At 52.2% G+C, this 21,712-nt stretch overlaps 1 protein-coding gene and 1 long non-coding RNA gene across 2 annotated transcripts in view; both read right to left on the bottom strand.

Moving 5' to 3' along the window:
- TMC3 (transmembrane channel like 3) overlaps nucleotides 1-21,712 on the bottom strand; it is a 41,817-nt gene that overhangs the window by 16,973 nt on the left and 3,132 nt on the right. Inside the window, exons 3-11 of the mRNA XM_086711727.1 lie at nucleotides 19,623-19,698; nucleotides 13,603-13,684; nucleotides 10,297-10,403; nucleotides 9,216-9,314; nucleotides 8,973-9,115; nucleotides 7,612-7,759; nucleotides 6,713-6,756; nucleotides 3,308-3,455; nucleotides 1,573-1,682 (exon numbers count right to left, since the gene is read on the bottom strand). Coding sequence (XP_086567853.1) covers nucleotides 1,573-1,682; nucleotides 3,308-3,455; nucleotides 6,713-6,756; nucleotides 7,612-7,759; nucleotides 8,973-9,115; nucleotides 9,216-9,314; nucleotides 10,297-10,403; nucleotides 13,603-13,684; nucleotides 19,623-19,698 — 957 coding nt within the window. The remainder of the gene's footprint in view (nucleotides 1-1,572; nucleotides 1,683-3,307; nucleotides 3,456-6,712; nucleotides 6,757-7,611; nucleotides 7,760-8,972; nucleotides 9,116-9,215; nucleotides 9,315-10,296; nucleotides 10,404-13,602; nucleotides 13,685-19,622; nucleotides 19,699-21,712) is intronic.
- Nucleotides 4,867-6,096, bottom strand: LOC147580497 (uncharacterized). Its single transcript, XR_015251952.1, has 2 exons — nucleotides 5,644-6,096; nucleotides 4,867-5,030 (listed from the first exon to the last, which is right to left on the bottom strand). It is a non-coding gene; the product is annotated as an uncharacterized LOC147580497 (long non-coding RNA).

Here is a 21,712-nt window from a genome sequence, read left to right as displayed (position 1 = left end):
AGCGTAATACACTCTAGTTCTATCCACGTTGTTGCAAATGGCAAGATTTCCTTCTTTTTGATCGCTGAGTAGTATTCTGTTATATATACCATACACGAAAACAAATTCGAAATGGGTGAAAGACCTAAATGTGAGACAGGACACCATCAAAATCCTACAGGAGAAAACGGGCCGCAGCAACCTCTTACTAGACAATCTCCGGAGAACAGGGAGATAAGAGTGAACTAGTGTGACGTCATCAGAATAAAAGGCTTCCGGGGCGTCTGGGGGGCTCGGTCGGTTAAGTGTCTGACTCTTGATTTTGGCTCAGGTCGTGATCTCACAGTTTGTGGGATTGAGCCCCACATCAGACTTTGCTCTGACAGCAAGAAGTCTGCTTGGGATTCTCTCTCTTCCCCTCTCTCTCTGCCCCTCCCCCGCTAACACACATGTATCCTCTCCCTCAAAATAAATAAACAGTTTTTAAAAAAAGATACAAAAGCTTCCACACAGCAAAGGAAACAACAAAACTAAAAGGCAACCGACATGGGAGAAGATATTTACAAATAACATATTGGACACAGGGTTAGTATCCAAAATCTATAAAGGACTTACCAAAATCGACACCCAAGAAACAAATGATCCAGTGAAGAAACGGGCAAAAGACATGAACAGACACTTCTCCAAAGAAGACATCCAGACGGCCCACAGACCCATGAAAAGATGCTCCGCATCACTCATCATCAGGGAAATACAGATCGAAACCACAGTGAGACCCCTCGATCTTTCTAGTAGTGTTTTTCTGCCTTTGAGATGACAGTTGGGTTTTAGGGAGAGGCAAACAGCCCTCAGGCCAAATCCTAGCCTCACCTATTGTTGTCAGTCAAGTTGTGAGGGACATGGCCACACCCGCCTGCTCCTTTGCAAATGGCCCCTGGCCACTGTCCTGATGTAACAACCTCGGGGCTGAGCAGAAGCCACAGAGACCTATCCCGCAAGACCCAAACCGTTCACCCTCTGGTCTTTCGGGACAACGTTTGCCACCCCTGAACGAGAGCAACCTTGCCCGAAGCTGGCGGGCGACTGGTTCTGCAGAATGTCACCGAGCGGCACGAGAGACGACGCAGAGGTAGATGTGAGGCGGGGCTGTGTGGCGCCTCCCCGGCCCCGCTCGGCCAATAGTCCCCGCTCCTGGTCTACCGCATGGACGAGGGGACTGCCCTCTGGGGGCCGTGGAGTTTTCAGGGAGACGGGGAGAAGCCAGCACTAGAAACGGATGTGGGTGCCCTGCCCCCATGGGGACACCCCGTCAGACCCAGCAGCTGCCACGCCTCGGGCCTCCAGCACCCCCAGCCGTCGCGTCCAGCCACCAGCCTCGCACCGCCCTCTCCACCCCTCTCTCCCAGCCTCCTTTTCCTCCTCCTTCCCACTTTCTCTCCTGCGCATCCTGCTTTCCTTGAGAGGCACCCCCGGGGAAGTTCTGTGCTAAGCTTTAAGGGCAGCGAACAAGCTGGGCTCTTGAGGGACGCGGGTCCCCCGTGTGGGGGGCACACGGGTGCCCCCCGCGTGGCATTTCCCACGGGGCTCCCGTACCTTGCCAGCTGAAAACGCAGCGTGGTCCGCGGGTGGTACATCTCCAGGGCGGCGATGAGGTCGAAGGCTGATGGCGCCAGCATGGTGACCAGGGAGACGACCACACTCACCTGCCGAGAGAGCGCGAGCCGGCCATGAGTCCCCAGTCCCCCCCGGCCCGGACTCGCGTGCCTCCCGCTGGCCTCCTGGCCTTCCGTGCGGTCGCTGGGCACCCGGAGGGCTGTGAGGTTCCCACGCAGAAACCCTCCCCCAGATCCCTGCCGATTCGATGTTTCGGAGAGGCCCCTGCCACCCTGTCACGGGCTTTACTCCCTTTAGGAGCCGGCTTTAATCCGAGATGCGGACGTTTGCCACCGGGGATTTGTGAGCAGTCCTGCCACGTCTCCCAGTTGCCCTGCTGGTCACTTGGGTGGCGGGTGGAGGTGACCCAACTATTACACACAGGAAAGGGGGGTGCCCACAGGTGATCGGATACGCTTTTTGCACACGGAAGAGTAAATATCTCGAGGGTCACGCCTGGGTCCTGTTTATCTGCCTTTCTGACGACGAAAGAAGGACGTTTAGCTGGTACCCGGGCGGTGTGAGCTAAGGAAAGATGCCATATCTGAATATGCCTTTAAAAACCTGGTCTATCTGCAAACACAGGTAAACCCACTTACCTGGCATGAAATAAGAGGCCTGAGAAAACCTGACCTGATGCCGTCTCAGGTTCTGAACAACGAGGGTCGCTTGAGGAAAACCTAAGAACAGCCTCTCCCCTACGCACTTTGCTCCGTAAATTCCAAGGATGACGCTTGTTTCTACAACAGCAGTCGGTGGGACGGTCTCCACATCTGCCTTTTAGACCTTGGCGGGAAAAGCCAACAGGGCTTGGGAGGCAGCGGCCTTACAACAGGTACTAAGAATTAGGAGAGTGGTCGTAACGTTTCTCTCGGCCGCTTCCGTCATGGGAATATTCACATCGACCAAGAGAAGAGACCTTTTAGCAAACAAGCCTGGTTTGGGATTTAGAAATCCCTGTTTGTTAATTTAGAAATACGGAGGGGGCGCCTGGCTGGTCCATCCATTAAGCGGCCAACTTCCGCTCAGGTCACGATCTCACGGTTCGTGGGTTCGAGCCCCGCGTCGGGCTCCGTGCTGACAGCTCAGCGCCTGGAGCCTGCTTCGGATTCTGTGTCTCCCTCTCTCTGTGCCCCTCCCCTGCTTGTGCTCTCTCTCTCTCTCTTTCAAAAATAAAGAAACGTTTAATTGTGCTCTCTCTCTCTCTCTCTCTTTCAAAAATAAATAAACGTTAAAAAAAAAAAGACATATAGAAACAACCTAAGTGTTTAAGAGCTGGCATGTGGTCGGCTATGACAGGTGCCACGGACTGCAATTTGGTCATTAAAGCGAGGCTGCGGGGGATGTCCGTGTCTGGAAACGTGTGTGTGCGAAGAACCACCACGAGAGAGCAGCAAACCACAGTCCGCGAGACCCAAAGGCGAAGAAGGAAACGAACGCTTGAAGGTGACGTTGAATCGGAACCGTTCCCGACAGCGACCAACCAAACCATCCCTCCAGGTCTTGGTGTGGCCCCTGTGGCTCAGAGCCCGTGCAGTCGGTGTTCTCGGACAGGGGGACTAGGTTGTCCAGGGGGATATTTCCAGCCCACCCGCCTAAGGAACAGCCGGGAAGGGGAGGGCAGGCTGCTCTCGCGTCTCTCCTGGAGGGCGCGTGCGGGGAAGGCAGTGAGTACCTCGTTCTTCTCCCAGAGCGTCAGCTCCTTCTTTGACTGTTCCAGCTTCTGGGACCGGTCCACCACGAAGTAGATGAGGTAGATGCTCCCGGCGAGCGACAGAAGCACCAGGATATTGGCAATAACCCTCAGGCACACGGTCACTACCCTGCGGGGAGAGGCGAGCGTGAGGATGGGGCGCTGGGCTGCGCTCCGGGCGCCGCGTGAACGACGGGACCCACCTCGTGTCGTGTGAACCCTCTGCCCTGAAGCGTCGGTGCTCTCCCTACCCACCCCCAAACTCCTCCTCTCCTGAGGGATCAACGAGGACTTCTAAGCCCACCCCACTGCCCTCAGGGGGACTCGGGACAAGTCTTGCGAATCTGACACTGTGCACAGGTCCATGCGGTAGGTGATCAGCTGTCTTTCCCTCGAGAACATACGCTCTGAAATGGTTTACTCTTCCTCGCCGTGGTATGCTCAGCTCCTGGAATGGGCCCAGTGCGTATAAACACATCCTAGCTTTTTTCTAGATGATTTATGAACGAGGAATGGAACAGGGGTTTGCTCTTTCCTTGCTAACTCTGGGGGCAAACTCACTGATTCCAACTGCTTCTATATATATATTTCTTATCTTTTTATTAAAAAAAATTTTTTTTTTAGTGTTTATTTGTTTTTGAGACAGAGAGAGAGAGACTGAGCATGAGAAGGGAAGAGGCAGAGAAAGGAAGACACAGAATCTGAAGCAGGCTCCAGGCTCCGAGCTGTCAGCACAGAGCCCGACGCGGGGCTCGAACCCATGAACCGTGAGATCGTGACCTGAGCCGAAGTCGGACGCTCGACCGACTGAGCCCCCGAGGCGCCCCAACCAACTGGCTTATTTTGAAGGCATCTTCTTCCAACTTTGGGGCCAGACTTAGCCTGGGTTTCCCTGCAAACAGAGCATCAGGCAAAGGCCTGTTTGCAAGTACTTTACTCGGGATGTGATCCCAGGGGATCTATGGGGGAGACGGGAGAAAGAGCAGCCAGAGGAGGGTACGTGACAGACTTGGCCACAGCTCGCGGCAACGGCAGGGCCTTCTGAGGGGCTTGCGAGCTGTGTCTCAGGACGGTCTGCCCGGCGAGAAGTAGGGAAGCCTCTGTCATCGCTTTCCTCCCTGCGGGTCAAGGGTGGCTCCCCGAGAGTGAACCCCCGGCGTTGCCCCTAGCCTGTCAGATTCCCGTGCACGCACGCTGGCCGGGGTTCGGTGGGTGCCCCACACTGCAGCCTCAGAGGGGCTGTGGGGGGGGCACTGAGCAGCGGGTACCAGTGAGGGGTGAGGGGTGAGGGGTGCGAGGGGCCGTGTGCACACAGCTGTGGCGCCCCCACGGCCCTGCCCCGCAGCAGGTGCTGGAGGAAGAGGCGTGGCCAAGGAGGACTTGAAGGGCACAGAAGAGGTGTACCAGCCTCTCTGTAAAGCGTAATTCCACCCTCCGGGTGACCTCGGGCTGGTCGCGACACCCCCCTCCACATCAGTGGTGGCCCTTCATCATCTGTACAAGGGGGAAGCTCACCCCCAAATGATCTGATGAACGTCACCTTGTCTTTCTGTGCAGAACTTTAGATGAAGAGTCAGAACACTGCCGATGGAGGATCTGAGGGAGGGTGAGGTCCATTCACAGCGTCCTGTGCTTGCTCACCTGCTCCTGTGCCCAGACCACGCTGCCGTCCTGGGTGGGGGCCAACCAGGGCGCCCAGGACACGCTATGGGGGGGGGCAACTTGTTGGTCTCCGTGCTGACTGCGCCCAACAGTGCACGTGACGGGCACAGGCTGGGGTCGCCAGTCAAAGGTTCACTTCCCCCGTCTCTACCCAATCCTTCCGCGTCCTGTGATAATATCCTGGATATCCCAGAAGGCCTATCGCGGGCCTATTCTCCCCAGGTTTTGGCAGCCGCGGGAGGATTCAGGAGTCGCTTGTGAAGAGACTTGGGGAACAGGCTATTCTTGCTGCTGATGTATTTGCTTATCATGATGGGTCGTGCGTCATCTTGCAGTCAGACGCTGCAGTTTTTAAATGTGGGGGACAGCAAAATCACCTGGTAAGAATGTGGATCGTGGTGGCCCACATCCAGACGTTCTAACTCAGGGAATCGGGGTGGGCCCCAAAGTGGTCGGCATGTTTTGTGCCCGGGGGGTGGCTGTGATGGGTGGGTGCTCTCTGCCCTCTGAGAAGTTTCTATGGAGCCCCATTCTCATTTCACAGGGGAGGAAGTGGAGGCCCGGAAGGGCCAGGGGACCGTCCCGGGTCGTGGGAGCTAAGGACGAAGGGAGAGTAGGCGCCCCTCCCCCGCCTCCCTGTGGGGAATCCTTCCCACCTGCTTCCTCAGGGGCTTGCGTGGGCTTGCGCACCTCCCCACGTCCACGGCGTGGCTCCGACAGGCTTTCTGCGCCACGTAAACGAATCCAGGGGCTAAAGACCCAGGGAGGATGTCAGAGAGTTGTCCCGTGAGGACAGGTCACTGTCCCTTGGGGGATTGGCCCTTCCGTGTCAACTCTCTGGCTAAAGGGCCTCACCTCACCCAGACAGCCCTCAAATCCCAGAGAAGTTCAGATCTGAGCCATCACCTTGGAAGGCTTGTCGACAAGAATTGGATACTATTTGCGTCTTGTGACTTCTGGGATTTGTTGCTCGGGGACCTGGGTGGCGCAGTAGGTTGGGTGTCCGACTTCCGCTCAGGTCGTGATCTCGCGGTTTGTGGGTTCGGGCCCCGCGTCGGGCTCTGTGCTGACAGCTCGGAGCCTGGAGCCTGCTTCCGGTTCTGTCTCCCTCTCCCTCTGCCCCTCCCCCGCTCACGCTCTCTCTCTCTCTCTCTCTCTTTCTCTCAAAAATAAATAACCATTAAAAAGAATAAAGTACTCTTTGCTTAATTTAGCAAGCTAGAAATTGGTGCTAAAAATACCTCCTTTATTATCTAAGTAAAAGAACTCTCACACTGTGGCCTGATCTAAGGAGGAAGGAGCCACTCTTGACTACTGCTACTGACCGATTAGATTACAGGCTTCCCACGTGTCACATTACTAGAAAGACGGATTTTAAGAAGAAAGAAGAGGGGCGTCTGGATTGCTCAGTCAGTCAAATGTCCAATTCTTGGTTTCAGCTCAGCCCATGACCTTGCATTTTGTGAGTTCAAGCCCTGCATCGGGCTCCATGCTGACGGTAGGGAACCTGCTTGGGATTCTCTCTCCCTTCTCTGTTTGCCCCTCGCCTGTGCTCTCTCTCTTTCTCTCTGTCTCAAAACAAATAAATAAACTTAAAAATATTTTTAAAAACGAAGAAGAGCTACCTGACGATGTGTCAAAATAAGATATAGATAGTTGGATCATTTTTGTGCCACATTAAAGTAGCATTTCAACGAATGAAGCATGGGGAGTCTCCATACGTACGGGTTTTTACTTTTCTCCTTCTCCTGTTCTTCCAGGATGGCCTCCTTTAAGGAAAGACACATTCAGTTAGAAGCTTAGTGTTACCATTAATCATAAGTCTTCAGAATTATTTCATGATAAGAAATGATGAGTCAGTATCTGGAACCGCTCTGGGAGACGTTGTTGACATCAGTGCTTTGTATAATAATTAGATGAAAACAGAGGGGCGCCTGGGTGGCTCGGTTGGTTAATTGCCCAACTTTGGCTCAGGTCTGGACCTCGCTGTTCATGAGTTCGAGTCCTGCGTCGGGATCTGTGCTCACAGCTCGGAGCCTGGAGCCTGCATCGGATTCTGTGTCTCCCCTCTCTCTGCCCCTCCCCTGCTTGCACGCTGTCTCTCTCTCTCTCAAAAATGAATAAACATTAAAAAATAATTAAATTAAAATAAATACACATGGGGGCTTGGGGAGACGAGGGGGCAGAGCATGTTATTTGATAAATGAAATGATCTAATGGTATTTCCCGAAAGGGGCAGCATTGAGCTGTCGGGTTGCTCAGTAGACCCGAGTCCCTGCGAGCTTCTAACTGCTTCCTCTCCTGAGCTACCGCTAAAGCTCACGTCGCCAACACGCGTGTATTTTTTCACTCACAAATTACCTGCAATATGGCGGCAATCCCTTATGCAAATCACCAGCAATGCACCAACTGACATTTTCGGGGGATGAAATTTAGAAAATTAAAGTAAAGAGTTTTTCAGTGCCCCGTTCTGTATTCCATGGGATTGTGGGTGCACGGGGCCGGTCCCCTCGCCGAGGAGGACTCGGACTCTCGCGGAGGCCCAGGGGCTCCGCGGTCAAGGCTGCGGGCGAGGTCGGAGGACCCCTGACCGCCCTCGGCGCCCCCTGCGCCGCCCCACTCACCCTGATGCTGTTTACGATGGCAGCCGTTTTGCTCTCGGCGGCCTCCGGGTTTCCGATGAGGTAATCCCAGGCACAGAACACCCGCCAGCAGAACGTGTAGTTTTCATTGGAGGCTCTGGCGAGGCTCGTGCGCGAGTTCTTGGCCATCCTGCAAGAGAGGAGCCGGGACGAGCATGTGAGGGCAGCGTCAGATGGGCCCCGGCCGCCCCTGGGGGGCACCGGTGGGTCCAGCGCCCCTCTTGTGCAAATGGCATTGGCCACTCTGGTGGCCGGGAGGTCACTGAAGGCATGTGTGCCCGGGGCCGGGCAGTGTGACTGTGAAATCAAACTCTCCCTGGAGCTGACTTCGTCGTCCTGCCCACTGAAGGGAGCCTGTCAGGTGCCTCCTGCCCATGACACCCTTGAGATGCCTCTGAAGGCAGGAGCCGCCGTCCCTCTTCCTTCAGACTGAAGGTCAAAGTCCCTCTGCCTTCAGACTGTCTCCGGTGATAAGCTTTTATCTGTTCTCTCTCCACAGTCCTTGCTCCTGAGTTTGCTCTCATCCGTCTCTTAGATTGTAACATCGAGCAAAAGGCCTGTCCTCCAGGTGGGGGTTTTGAGAACCCCCCAGAAGCCAGGCTGGAAAGCTTCTTGCCAAGTGGAGGCCCCTGGGTCACTGTGCACCTCTTTAGGCTTTTGTTTTTTGATGGTGATGGTGATGGTGCCCACGAGGCTGACAGAAGCAGCCGGTGAGCCACGCAGGGTGGGGCCGGGTTCTCCCTGGACTCCCAGCCCGTCAGTCAGTCCGCTGTGTCTGGCCCCAATACAGAAGCGGGGCGTGTGAAGGCTGGCAGGGCACCCGGCCGTCTTGGGAGCCAACCCGCCCATTTTAGTAATGAGGCCCAGGGAGGGGAAGTGAGTGGCTGTGGGTCTCGCGGTGGGGACGGTGCGGGACGCCTCACCCCCAGCCACTTTGTCTTCCTCCCACCGTGTCCCCTCTCAGTGATGGACCGGGTGTGCCAACCGCGTCATGACGCGGACGAGCCTGTCCCTTACCGAACTCGTAGCTCGGTCACAGGCCGACGTGCGGCCAACGGAGAATGTTTGGCTCTCTTAGACCATCCTGTTCCTATCTCTGTCACCGCACTTACTAAATTGCCTGAAATTACGTTAACTGGTAAGTCTGTGGGATTCTTGTCTCTCCAGACCCAACCCGGAGCCTGGCACACAGCTGCTGGTTAAAATGAGCACATCTCTCTTTAGCTTTGGTCCCCCCACCTACAAAGCGGGTACAGTTCTGCCTTAACGTTACACGGTATTGGCCAGCTTGCGATCACACGTATCACTCTTGGCATGTATTTGGAGAAACTGAGCAGCCATACTTTTTTAAGAGGATGATGAAGCTGTAAGCAAACACAGCCATGCCCACCAGGAAGTACGCCAGGGGCAGCCGGTAGCCCGCTCTCCCGATCCTTCTCTCCCTGCCGTAATAGCCGTAGAAGAGGACAGAGTACTGTAGATAACCCTGCAAAGAGAGAGCACTCAGCGTCACTTCCGGGCTCCAGAACTGTGGCCCCCGTTCAGCCCTCCCTCAAGATGAGAGTGCGACCCAGCCTCCACCTCACCCCCAGGGACCAGACGGTGTCCAGGTCTTGGGCAGACATAACACTCTCCTTGGGGATCGTCTTGCTGTCCGTGCTTCCGAAGGGCTGGCCCGCAATGAGCTGGTGGGAGAGAACAGGACGTCGTGGGATCCTCAGTGAGGGGAGGGGACCAGAAGAAAAGGGGTGGCCGATCCCCACGGCCTGTGAAGGCGTTGCACGTGTGAGATCTCTAGGGGCTGGATTTCTGTTGATTCTCACTGATGGAGAGGTAATCCCGGGTGGGCAGATTTTCTCTTCGCTTGATCAGCCCGCCCGGGGGTATTCTGTCTCTGGGCTGGACGGGGCTTCTACAGATGGGTTTTTGGGGTCACCGGGTTTCTTTGATGGCACGGAAAATAACCCCATTTACTTTGGGAGGACAAAGGTTAGTTGAGAAGTGGGTTTTATTTGAACAGTGTCTGCACACTGGCCCAGATGCCGAATCTGGCCTGTCACCTCTTTTTGAACAGCCTAAGAGCTAAGAAGTGTTTTTGCATTTTTAAATGGTTGGAAAAGAATTAAAAGAAGAATGATATATTGTGACACTTAAGAACGATCTGAAAGTCAAATTTCAGTATCCATAAATAGAATTCGACTGGGGGCGCCTGGGTGGTTCAGTCGGTTGAGCGTCCGACTTCAGCTCAGGTCGTGATCTTGAGGTTCATGGATTCAAGCCCCGCATCAGGGCTCTGTGCTGACAGCTCGAAGCCTGGAGCCTGCTTCGGATTCTGTGTCTCCCTCTCTCTCTGCCCCTCCCCTGCTCACTCTCGCTCTCTCAAAAATAAATAAACATCAAAAAAATAAAAAAAAAAATAGAATTCTACTGGAACACAGCCACACTGTTCACGTGCCATCCGTGGCCACTTTCACACCGCGTGGCAGACAGAAGGGGTGTGACAGGGGCCGCGTGGCCCCGCAAAGCCGGAGCTATTTACTAGCTGGCCCTCCACAGAAAAAGTTTGCTTGAATACAAGGTTGATGAGGGGAGTCGTGTTATGAAACTGCTCTGACATCTCTTGTTTTTAACGACTGGCATTTTTATCTCTCCCGAACTAGTTCTTACCTCTGGAATGACGATAAAAGCACCTGTCATAATTGTGAGCACAATATTAATTCCAAATAACCATCTCAAGAATATGAAGTAGGAGGCAACACCAGATCCAAAATGACCTAAAGAAAGACAAGATAATAAGAACAATTAAAAAAAAAAAGAAAAAAAACAAAAAAACCCAAAAAACCCAAGACAAACAAACAAAAAAAACCCCACACTCACACAAAAACCAAAAACCAAAAAACAAAACAGTATAAACAGGATGAACAATATAAAACCCTCACGGTGCAAAGTTCTCTGTAAGCAACGTTGCAGTTGTTCGTGTATCGGGGCACAGACCAAGAAGGCCAACTGGGGTGTTCCCCCAGAATAGTCATTTACGTGGGTCAAGATGTTCCCTGGTATTTCCAGTTATAAGCACACACAAAAAAATCCCTAATTTCATAAGTTCCCTAATGACATATTCATTATGTCATTATACTTCAAATTCATTATGTCAAAATACTTCTGAAATACTCGTCAAATTTACAACATTTCATGTATGTTCAGAAGAACATCAGCATCTTTTGAGGGGAGCCTGGGTGGCTCAGTCGGTTGAGAGTCTGACTCTTGACTTCTACTCAGGTCATAATCCCAGGGTGGTGAGATCGAGTCCCGCATCTGGCTTTGCACTGGGAGCCTGCGTGGGATTCTCTCTCTCCCTCTGTTCCTCTCCCCTGCTCATGTGCTCTCCTTATAAAAATAAAATTAAAAAAACCCAACTTTTTTAAAAAAAGAATCAACATCTTTTGAGAATTTGATATATATATATATGTATATGTATATATATATATATTTCATTTGTTACAGTTTTGAGAATTCCCAGGATTTTTCTTAGAATTCTTTTGTCTTAATTTCAAGATATATAGCAATTGGCTAGATGTTAACATTAGGGGAAACTGGGTAAAGGAATTATAGAAACTCCTTACAACTTTCCTATATACCTACACTTTCCTACATATTTTATTCTAAATAAAAAGTGTATTCAAAACATAATTTCTGTTAAGAAGATAAGGGTGTGTGTGATTTGTACCATACTTAAAAAAAAATCCCCTGAATTTGTATTTCAAATTTAGTTTACGTTGGTCACAATAAATAGGAAAACACAAAACATCACAAAGAAAAAAAAAACATTACCTATTCTAGAACACTAAATTAAAATTACTATTAGAGTTTCTGGGGCGCCTGGGTGGCTCAGTCGATTAAGCATCTGACTTCGGCTCAGGTCATGATCTCGCGGTTTGTGAGTTCGAGCCCCGCGTCGGGCTCTGTGCTGACAGCTCGGATCCTGAGGCCTGCTTCAGATTCTGTGTCTCTCTCTCTCTCTCTGCCCCTCCCAGGCTCATGCTCTGTCTCTGTCTCTCAATAATAAATAAACGTTAAAAAAAATTTTTTTAATTACCATTAGAGCTTCTAACAAGCTTTTCGTGTGACCCCTCATTATTATTCTCCACGTATAGATTTTTTGTATAAAATTGGCATCTGTCTACAACATGCATCTTGAGTTATTAATTATTATCAGCATTTTCTCCCGCAAAAAAAAATTCTTCCATGAAATAAATTGTATTGCTTCGTCAGCTGAATTTTCCGTAGTTTACTTAACCTCGCCCCACTCCCGGCCATTTCTGACTTTTCACTTGGTGGGGGATTCACTGGGGTGAATAAGTCTGCCATAGACCATTTCTGTCCAAGGTCAGGGCACGCTGGGCAAGTGCTCTCTGGAGAAAGGGAGTGTGGGGGTCAGGGCAGGTCAGGGGAAAGGGCCAAGCAAGGATACGGTGCTGGAGCCTGGCTTCCGCCGATCCCCCGGTGGATCCTGGAAGGCAGATTGCACAACACGGTGGGTCGGCCCCACTTGGCACAAGGAGCTGGACTTCGTCCATCACGGCCTCTGCGCCCTCGGCTGGGGCAGGTGATGCGTGCCCCGCATCTGGAACAGTGTTGGCCCAGGGTGGCGCTCCGGAGACCTGGGGTGGGGGGTGGGGTGGAGGGGTGGGGGGGGAGGGGCAGCCGTGAGTCACAGCATCCACACCCAGAGCTGCTGGGAAGAGTTGGACCAGCCAAGTCGAGAAATCCAGGTGGGGCACCGACTTTGTCCGCCTGCGCTGATTTTTGTCGTGGCTCTTGTTTCTTCTGTCGTTAAGGGATGGGGGAGTTTTATCGAAGGGCACAAACAGCATGAAGGTTTTTGCTACAAATTTTAACTTTCCCCCGGAGACGCCTTCCCAGTGGGCAGTCCCGCCCATCGCGTGTGCCGGTGCTAAATTCCACTGAAATGCCGAAAATGGGCTTTTCTCCCTTTGACTCTCAGCTTTGCTGTCTCAAGGATGGAGGCTGCCTTTATAGGTGACCAAATGCAGCCCTCTCTTCCTTGATGATTTCCTTCTTCACCTTCGGGATTGGACGGGCTTCTGTCCTGATCCATTCGGAGATCACACGCTCTGTCTTAATTCTTTCGTGGTTTCCCTATTTTATGTTTAATAGCTCATGGGACTTTAAGTGGAGGATCTAACAGAACTCTGTAAGAATCCAGTGTATCTGCAGTGCTGTGCTACAGATTTAAGGGCGGTAGTGTTCCTCGTGTCCTTGAACCCTTTGGTTACGCAAGCTCATGTGCATCGTCAAAAAAATTTTTTTTTCGACGCGTCTTCTGGGTGGTTTTCTTCCATATACGTTTCACGATCATCTTGTTGAGTACAGAAAATTAAAAAACTGCGTTGAGGTTTTTACCGCAATTGCTGGAAACCTGTAAAGTGACGTTAAGAAGGTCCACATCTCCCAAACATGAAGTCACCTGTGCCTCTCACAAGACTCTTGAGATATGCGGTGGCCCAATTTTACTGCTTTCTTCATTTCAGACCCACTGTTGAGTTTGTTCCTGGCATTGTGTGCTCTGTGTTATGGGTGTGTGTTGTGTGAACGAGTTTAGAATATGTTTTCTAAATGGTGCCACTCACCCCTAAGAAAATGCAGATTTCTGAGTTTTGGTTTGGCAAATGCTCACATCAACCTTGTGCAGTTTTCCGCCTGCTCCTTCTGGGTCTGTGTCGGGTCCGAGTCACGAACGACCCGTGAGCCGCAGCGAATGTGGGACAGCTGTCGTCCGGGGAAGCGGCGGACAGATGCCTTCCGTCTCCACCGTCCCGCGTCCAGCCCGGCGCCTCACCACGCGCAGGGCGAGGACCAGGACACGGAGCCCCTTCTTGGGCCACGCTGTCGTCTGGCCACTGGCAGGGCCTCCCCGCTGCCCCCCCCCACCCCCCGAGCGCCCACACTTACTCTCGATTTTCTTTATCCTCATTTCCCAGGGGATGAAGGTGGCCATGAAGTTACAGGCCCCGCGAGCAAATTTCCGCCAGAGCTGGAAAGGAGGGAGCAGGGTTAGCGGGCCTCGCATTTGTCAGGATGGCAGTGACATCGTGACGCTGAGGTCCCTGGTGGAGGAGAGGTTCCCAGACACGCCTGTGATTATGACGTCATAGGACTTGAGGCCACACTAGGACCAGAGCAGCCCCTGTCCGCTCTTGGTAGGGTGACGACACCTGCTTGGGACCTGAGCTGCGGTGTCTGTATCGACGTGCGTATGGTCCAGGGTCACAGGCTGCCTTATTCCTACCGTTCCCGCCCTGGGGACTAGTGGAAATCCCTTGAGGAGTGATGTCCACTCTGAGGTTGGGGCCCAGGAGTCCGCATGGCCAGCAAACTGCCCCGATGACCACAATTCCCCGCTTGGGGGATGAGAGTCTAGAACATACGGCGGGCAGGGCTCGTGCTCTGCCCGCCGTGTGCCACCTGTCCCGCACCTGTGCCGGTCTCCTGCCCTCTCTCCTGGCAGAGGCCACCAGCGGGGAGATCTGCAAATTCGTCTTGTGTGTTTAAGAGACAACTGCCAAGAGTTCAAGCTCTCTCTCTCTTTTTTTTCTCCTCTCTCTCTTTCCTCTGAGGAGAACAAAGCACAGCGCGCCGGGACTCCGGCCGCTCCCTCACAATGTTGGCAGGCTGTCCATTTTTTTTTTAAATTTTTTTTTTTTTTCAGCGTTTATTTTTATTTTTGGGACAGAGAGAGACAGAGCATGAACGGGGGAGGGGCAGAGAGAGAGGGAGACACAGAGTCGGAAACAGGCTCCAGGCTCCGAGCCATCAGCCCAGAGCCTGACGCGGGGCTCGAACTCACGGACCGCGAGATCGTGACCTGGCTGAAGTCGGACGCTTAACCGACTGCGCCACCCAGGCGCCCCCAGGCTGTCCATTTTAACACACAAACAATCCCGGCTTGTGTTGGAAGCAAATGATATCACCGCGGAAAGAAGGGCTCCAAATGCAATTATAGGATTCTGAAGTCTGAGACAGCGCGCGGTCCTGATGCTTGAACGCACAATCGTGCCGTTCGGGTCGTGCCTGCCGAAGCCAGACACGCGAAACGCAAATCTGTTTGAGTTTCACCAGACGTTGTAATTGTTGGTCTTCTGTTCGTGACCCAAGACGCAGCTCAGACCTAACCACGCCCGTGATGCGTCCGCACAGGGTCTCTGGAGAGAGGCAGACCCTGCTCCCTGCAAACTTCCCGGCCATCGACATTCTCGTCATGCTCAGCTCATCCTACCTCGTGCTGCCCTTCTGTTTTTTTTTTTTTTTTTTTTTCCCGTGGCTTATGTCCTTTGGCATGGAGGCGAAGACCAAAGCTTTCGCTCTGTTGTCCCTGCAGCAGGCAGAGGCAGGGTGCTCACACATCCTCGGGGGGAGGGTTTGGTGTTAGAAAGCATCTGAGTCTCTGGCCCGCGGTGAAGTCCTGCGGTGTAAGCAGCCCTGGAGGAGGGCCCCAGACCTGATGCCAGCTCCAGTTCAACCGCTACCCTACCGCGCGCTCCTGGGAAAGGCGTTTTCTTTCAAGGTCCTCATCGGTCCAAGAAGTGGGCTTTGATCAGTGGTATTCAGAGTTACTCTTCCAATGAGAATTTCAGTGCATGAAACAGACTAACGCAGAGCAATTTTTCTAAGTGGGAGATGCAAAACCTCCTCCCCCCCCCCCCCCCCCGCCTCTGGAGCTCATGTGACAAGTCAGGGGCCCCGAACTCAGCTTCAAGGCCGCCAGACCCTCAACGCTCGTTCTGGTGACGACGGTCTGCCCTAGCCTCCTAAAGGAGCTTCCTTGAAACATGTGATTTGTTATGACCAAGATTCCATAAGGCATGGGAAAAAAACACCTGATTCTCTGATGATTTGCATCAAATCTCCATGGAAAGCCTGAAACTCCGAAATGATTTGAGATTTTAAGAGCAGAGGAAAAACAAAACAAAGCAAAACCAGGAGCCAGACTTGGGAGAAATGGGTCTTAATTGTGGGCCTGGGTTACTGAGTCTGGTAAGACTCCGTACCAAATAAGCTCATTCTTTCCTCTTCGGGAAGCCTTGTAAGTTCGCCTGGAATTAGTGCGTTCTAACCACACGAATGCTAGTTTATGAAAAATGCATTCATCCAGAGCACGTCCTGAGCACTGTGTGTGTTTCTAGTACAGCGGATGCAAGTCGACAAGACACGTAAGACGTCAGCTGGCGCCGAGCTTGCATCCAGATAGAGGGAAGGCAACGAAAGAGTCAATGCCACCGTGGGACGTGGTCCATTAGGACTGGAGGAGAGGGCTCTTTTAAACAAGGGGGTCAGGAAAGGTCTGTCTGCAGAGGTCATACTTGAGCTGAGACTTGAATGGAAAGAAATCAATACTTCAGAAAATAAGAAATCGGTAGAGGAGCTCTCTAGGAGGGCAGGACAGCACGCGATCCGCGAGTTAGCACGTGCTGGACATTTTACAGCAGAGGATGGAAGGGGGAGGTGGGGTAGATCCAACAGGTAGGCAATGGCGAGATCAGCTGGGTCATGGGAAGGAGTGAGATTTAACTCTAAGTGTAATGAATGCCTATCTGTCTCTCTGTCTGTCTATCTATCATCTATCTATCTATCTATCTATCTATCTATCTATCATCTCTCCATCATCTGTCCATCCATCCACCCATCTATTTATCTATATCTATCTATCTATCTATCTATCTATCTATCTATGTTTTAAGTAAGGAAACAGTTTAAACAGTTTAAGTAAACAGTTTACTGTTTCAAGGATTGCCCGGGCTCCTGCACGGAGGAGAGTGGGTTATAGGGGGACGTGTGCGAAAGCAGTAGGGCCTTCCAGGAGGCCAATCAGCCTATATACCATCATAGGCAGGTGCCAAATCATGCCATGCAGGCTCTAGGGAAGGGTGACCTCCCTGGTGGGTATTGTGTGAAAAACAAAGGACGTACAATATTAGAACCAGAAGGAATCTTGAGAATCACACGTGAAAACCAAAGTCAGAGCAGAGAAACGATGGCAGAGAGACTTGGGTGTCCTCCCTCCTGCCGCAGTGACTTCTCGGGTCCCGGAGGCCCCACCCACTCAGACCTTGCTTCCGTAAGAAACAGGGACACCTGCTGGCACTGAAGGAGGACTGCCTGTAAGCAGGCTCAGGTGGAGACCCAGGGGGGCGAGGACACAGGCCGGACACCGGGGAGGGCCCCCCAGGACGCCTTGTGCTCTGCAGCCGGGACTCCCAGGACAGGACAGGGTGGAGCCCCTGGGAGTGGTGACCGGATCTCAGTGCCGGGAGTCACAGGAGAATGGGTTAGCCCGTGACACAAAACGTACTATTTGGAAAACAGTCGCATCTTCGTCGGACAAACCAAGGACTATAAACAGATGGGCTGCGGGCTGGATGGCTTCTGTTTTCTCTCCGCGGCAGCTGGAGTGGGTGCTGGTCCTCCGTGGTTCATGTCAAAATTTCCAGTGTAAAAAATTATAGGGGCTTCTGCGCGGCTCCGTCGGTTAAGCGGCCGACTCTTGATTTCGGCTCAGGTCATGATCTCACGGTTGTGAGTTCGAGCCCCACCTTGAGCTCTGTGCTGACAGTGCAGAGGCTACTTTGGGATTCTTTCTCCCTCTCTGCCCCTCCCCCACTCCCACTCTCTCTCTCTCTCAAAATAAAAAAAAGAAATACACATAAAAAGGTGGAGGAATGTTGTTCCGAACAGGGAGGGGAGGAACCAAAGCGTGAAGAAGACACGCGAGAGGGGGACCTGTCTTTGACACTTTACTGCACCCCCCAGAAGGCGGAAGTGACCCAGTCGGGACATGACCCCAGGGCCTGGGACAAAGCGTGGCACGTGGATTAAACTGAACTGGATTGAACCCCTTTCTGCAGGGCCGTTGCTCCTACAAAGGTGCCACCGAGCACCTTTGGGCAGCCCGTCTCTAGGTGAGGCTGTGAATTCTGGTTCTCCTTCTCATTCTGGAAACCCTGCGTCTAGTAAGTCAGCCCCTGGTCGAATTGCACCTTTAACCCTTACTGATGTCACTGTGACTAAAAGTTGCCGTGCTTTTCACTCATATATATTACAGGTTGTCTGAATAGGACCTTCTAGTATTTTCCAAGAGACTTCCCACTGCATCGCAGGCCATCTGTTTAGGGAAAATGAGGGAGCCGGGCGGCACATATGCTTAGCATTAAAAAGATAATTTTGTTAAATGTATTTATTGCATGAGCCCCATCATCGCCTGACAGGCATAAGCACTCAGGGGTAATTTTCGTCCCAGGAATAGATTAGAGTTTTCAGGCACAGTCTGTGCAAAGGAAGAAGAAAGCCGAGGCAGAGCCTTGAGGACCCTTTGCGACTTTATCTAATTTTTCAGTTAAGTAAAATTTAGGACCAGCTTTAAGGAAAAAATTTTTTTTACATTTATTTATTTTTGAGACAGGGAGAGACAGAGCACAAGTGGGGGAGGGGCAGAGAGGGAGGGAGACACAGAATCCGAAGCGGGTTCCAGGCTCCGAGCTGTCGGCACAGAGCCCGACGCGGGGCTCGAACCCACCAACTGTGAGGTCGTAACCCGAGCCGAAGTTGGACGCCCAACCGACGGAGCTACCCAGGTGCTCCGTGACCAGCTTTTATTTAAACTTCATTAAGGATTTTGTTGGTTTGTTTCAGAGAATCTGAAAAGAGTGCATTTGTCAGCTCTTATCTGTTAAAATATAACCAACTTAAAAAAATACAATATCCAATATTGGCAAAATATGAAGGCAGTAAAACTTATGCATGGCAAGGTGAACTCTCAAGGGTTTTGGAAAATAATTTATTAATATTTATCAAGAGCCAGAGCACCTGGATGGCTCAGTGGGTTAAGTGTCCAACTCTTGATTTCAGCTCAGGTCATGATCACACGGTTTGTGAGTTCAAGCCCTGCACGGGGCTCTGTGCTGACAGTGCGGGGCCTGCTTGGGACTCTCTCCCTCTCTCTCTCTGCCCCTTCCCTGCTCACACGCTCTTTTTCTCTCTCTCAAAGTAAATAAATAAACTTTAGGAAAAAAAATACTTGTCAAGAGCCAAAAAACAAATTCTACTTTTCTACAATGATTATAGTTCTGGCATTTATCCCAGGAAAGGGATTTTAAAGGGTAGAAAAAGCACTGCAAAGATAGTCTTTGCAGGGTTATTAATAATAATGAAAAATTAAAGGCAATTTAAATATACACCAGCAGACAAATAACAAATTAAGTTAATTTACCAGCAGACAAATAACCAATTGAGCTAATGTACTTGTCTGTCACGGGAGACAACATGTGTAAAACGTTCAGAGCAACACGGAAAAATCCTTGTGTTATGGGCTTAAGTGAAAAAACGTTTGTACGCTGTGATTACTCTGTGTGAAAATTATAGACTCAGTGACTGCAATGTGAGCTCCAGAAAAAGATACTATATACGAGGATGATTTTTTTCTTTGGCTTCTGAACATTTATGGGAATGATCGCAATGTCTCTCTAAACAGATCATTGCAATTAGATACTAAAGTTTAGCTTTAAGGGGCTGAATGGGAAAAATAACAAACAAAAAACATAGCACTGAGTTCTCAAATAAGCGCTGGGATAGATCTATAACGTTCCCATTACAAGACACGCTGTAAATAAAACTTACACGTACGGGAGGGAGTAAGTCAGGAAAAATGCTAGGAAAAATGCTAGATCATTCTCTCGAGGGAAGATAGCCTTTCTGGGATGAGTCAGGTTTACCCAGGGTCATGTACAAATGGTGAGTGATGGCCCCAGGGACTAAAGTCCAAGTTCTGGGACATGCAGACCCTCCAGGGACCAGCATCGCTCTACGGCTATAACGACCGATGCGCACAGCCGATGCATAATGGCAAGCACAATGTCACGCACCTTCCTGGCCCCGAGGCCACAGGGAGGGGTGGGATCGCCATGTGTACACGCTCTCACCTCTGCACCTGCCGCTTGGTATCCTCGGGTCCTGGTCAGCCTCCCTTCGAACTTCAGCACAATCTCCTTCGCTCGCCTGAGACAAGAGAGCGATGACAGTGAGCACAATTTTGGCACCGCTGGAATCGTGGCGAAACGTGTGAAAGTGTGACAGGAGCAGGTGGCCAAACGTGAGGGACAAGATACTGTGGCGGGGAGCCGGCTATGAAAGTACGCAAACCGTTCATTTCCTGGCGTCCAGCGACCAGAGGGCTCCCTTACCAAATATATTCCGGGAAAACAAAACAAAACAAAACAAAACAAAACAATTTAAAAGGATACATTTACAGAAAATGATGAGTTAATGCCCAAATGAGTTGCAACTGAATTTCTTTTTTTTTAACATTTTTTGAAAAAATTCACCTATTTTGAGAGAGCGAGCGCGTGAGCAGGGGAGGGGCAGAGAGAGAGGCAGAGAGAGAATCCCAAGCAGGCTCCAGGCTGTCGGTTCAGAGCCTGGCATGGGGCTCGAACTCAGGAACCACAAGATCACGACCTGAGCCGAGACCAAGAGTTGGACGCTTGATGGGCGGTACCCCCCTGGGCGCCCTACAACTGAATTTCTTAAAGCCCTCCCCTGATTCCGGTTGTTGGCCGGGAATTGTGAGCGTTGGAAGTCCTGGCAGCGGGTGCTAGCGCCTCGGCCCCTCACTTAACCTCGGCGGCCGCTCCCTGCAGCCCTCGCGTCTGGAATTGAAGGTCAGACCTAGTTTCGGAGAGCCCGCTTCAGGGAGGGGGTCGTGGGTGTCTGGTTACCGCTGCGTCTTCCCTCCCGCAAACAAACTACTGACACACGCTGACCGGTGTGGTGGGTTGACCCGATGTCTCCACCTACATGATTCATCCCTGCAGTGGACCGAAGTCCCCGGGATGGATGGTCAAACCCACACCTAAATGAACAGCGGGGTTAGACAATCCCCGTTGGCGCTAATGGGGCGGACGGGAGTCGAGGACTCTTGGGGATGAAGGTCACCTTCGAGGCCACCTCGTCTGACGCTGCGCTGATGACACCCTCGTTATCCATGACCAGCCCCCTCCCCTTGACTGTGCTTGGTGCCTCTTCAGAGCCCCTCGACCTTCAGTCTGCCCGGCTCGCTGGTGAGGAAGGTCTCGCACACGCCTCTCAACAGCCGTTTAGCGGCCCCCTCCCTGGTCCTGAGTCCCTCCCTGAGACCCCAGGAACTAGCTGACTCCCTTTTCCGAGGGAAACGTGACTGAACTGGAGCGTTTGCTGGGATCTGGAGCCCGGTGCCCTCGTTGCGATCACCCCATCAGCCCGGCCCCGCCAGCCAATGCTCTGGCTTCATTCCGGTCAGGACCAGAAATGCAAGCAAGGGTGAGGGTTGACGCCCTGCCCTGCAGAGCACTTAAAAGATAGAGGCCTGTACAAGTGACATCATTTATCTCATCTAATCATTTATCATTTTCTTCCTGCAGACATTCTCTGCACACTTCCTTGGGGCAAGCAGACTGGGGCACACAGGCGCGTGAAACGGAGTTGTTGTCCCGGAAGGCACCCTCTCTCTAATAGTGTGAAAGAGACCGAAAGCCACAGTAACGGAGGGCGACAGGGTGGGCCGGGCACTCAGGAACCAGGGGGGACCGAGCTAGCCTGGCCCCGTTAGGGCGCCGGCCGCTGGCTTCCCTGCGAGGTGAACAGACCCGTCCTCCCCGACAGGTGGCTGTTACCCCAGACCCAGCCGGGACCCCTGCCCTTTTCTGTGTCCGCCTCGCTCCCTGGGTCCCCACGCGGTCAGGCTTCAGTGGCCTCTGTGCTTTCCAGACGCCTCAGCGGGTCCAATTAGGGAGGCATGCATCGCTCTGGTAGCTCCTGAAGGTGACGAGGGAGGAGACGCGCGGGTCCAGGGGATGATCTATGGAGGTGCTCAGAGGACCAGCCCGTCTGAGAGCCGGACCGCCTCCGCCCCAGGCAGCGCCATGTGGCCCGGCGCTGGCCAGGCGTCAGGGCGGAGGGCCCGGATTTTGCCCTTTGGCTCGGAAAGTGTATCGGCTGAAAAGTTATCATTTGCCGCGCTCTGCCTGCAGGTTAA

Source organism: Puma concolor, chromosome B3, assembly GCF_028749965.1.
Source record: "Puma concolor isolate L17-30 chromosome B3, mPumCon1.1.hap2, whole genome shotgun sequence".
Taxonomy (NCBI): Eukaryota; Metazoa; Chordata; class Mammalia; order Carnivora; family Felidae; genus Puma; species Puma concolor.
Note: the sequence above shows the minus strand (reverse complement) of the source record. Positions and strands in the feature narration are given on the sequence as shown.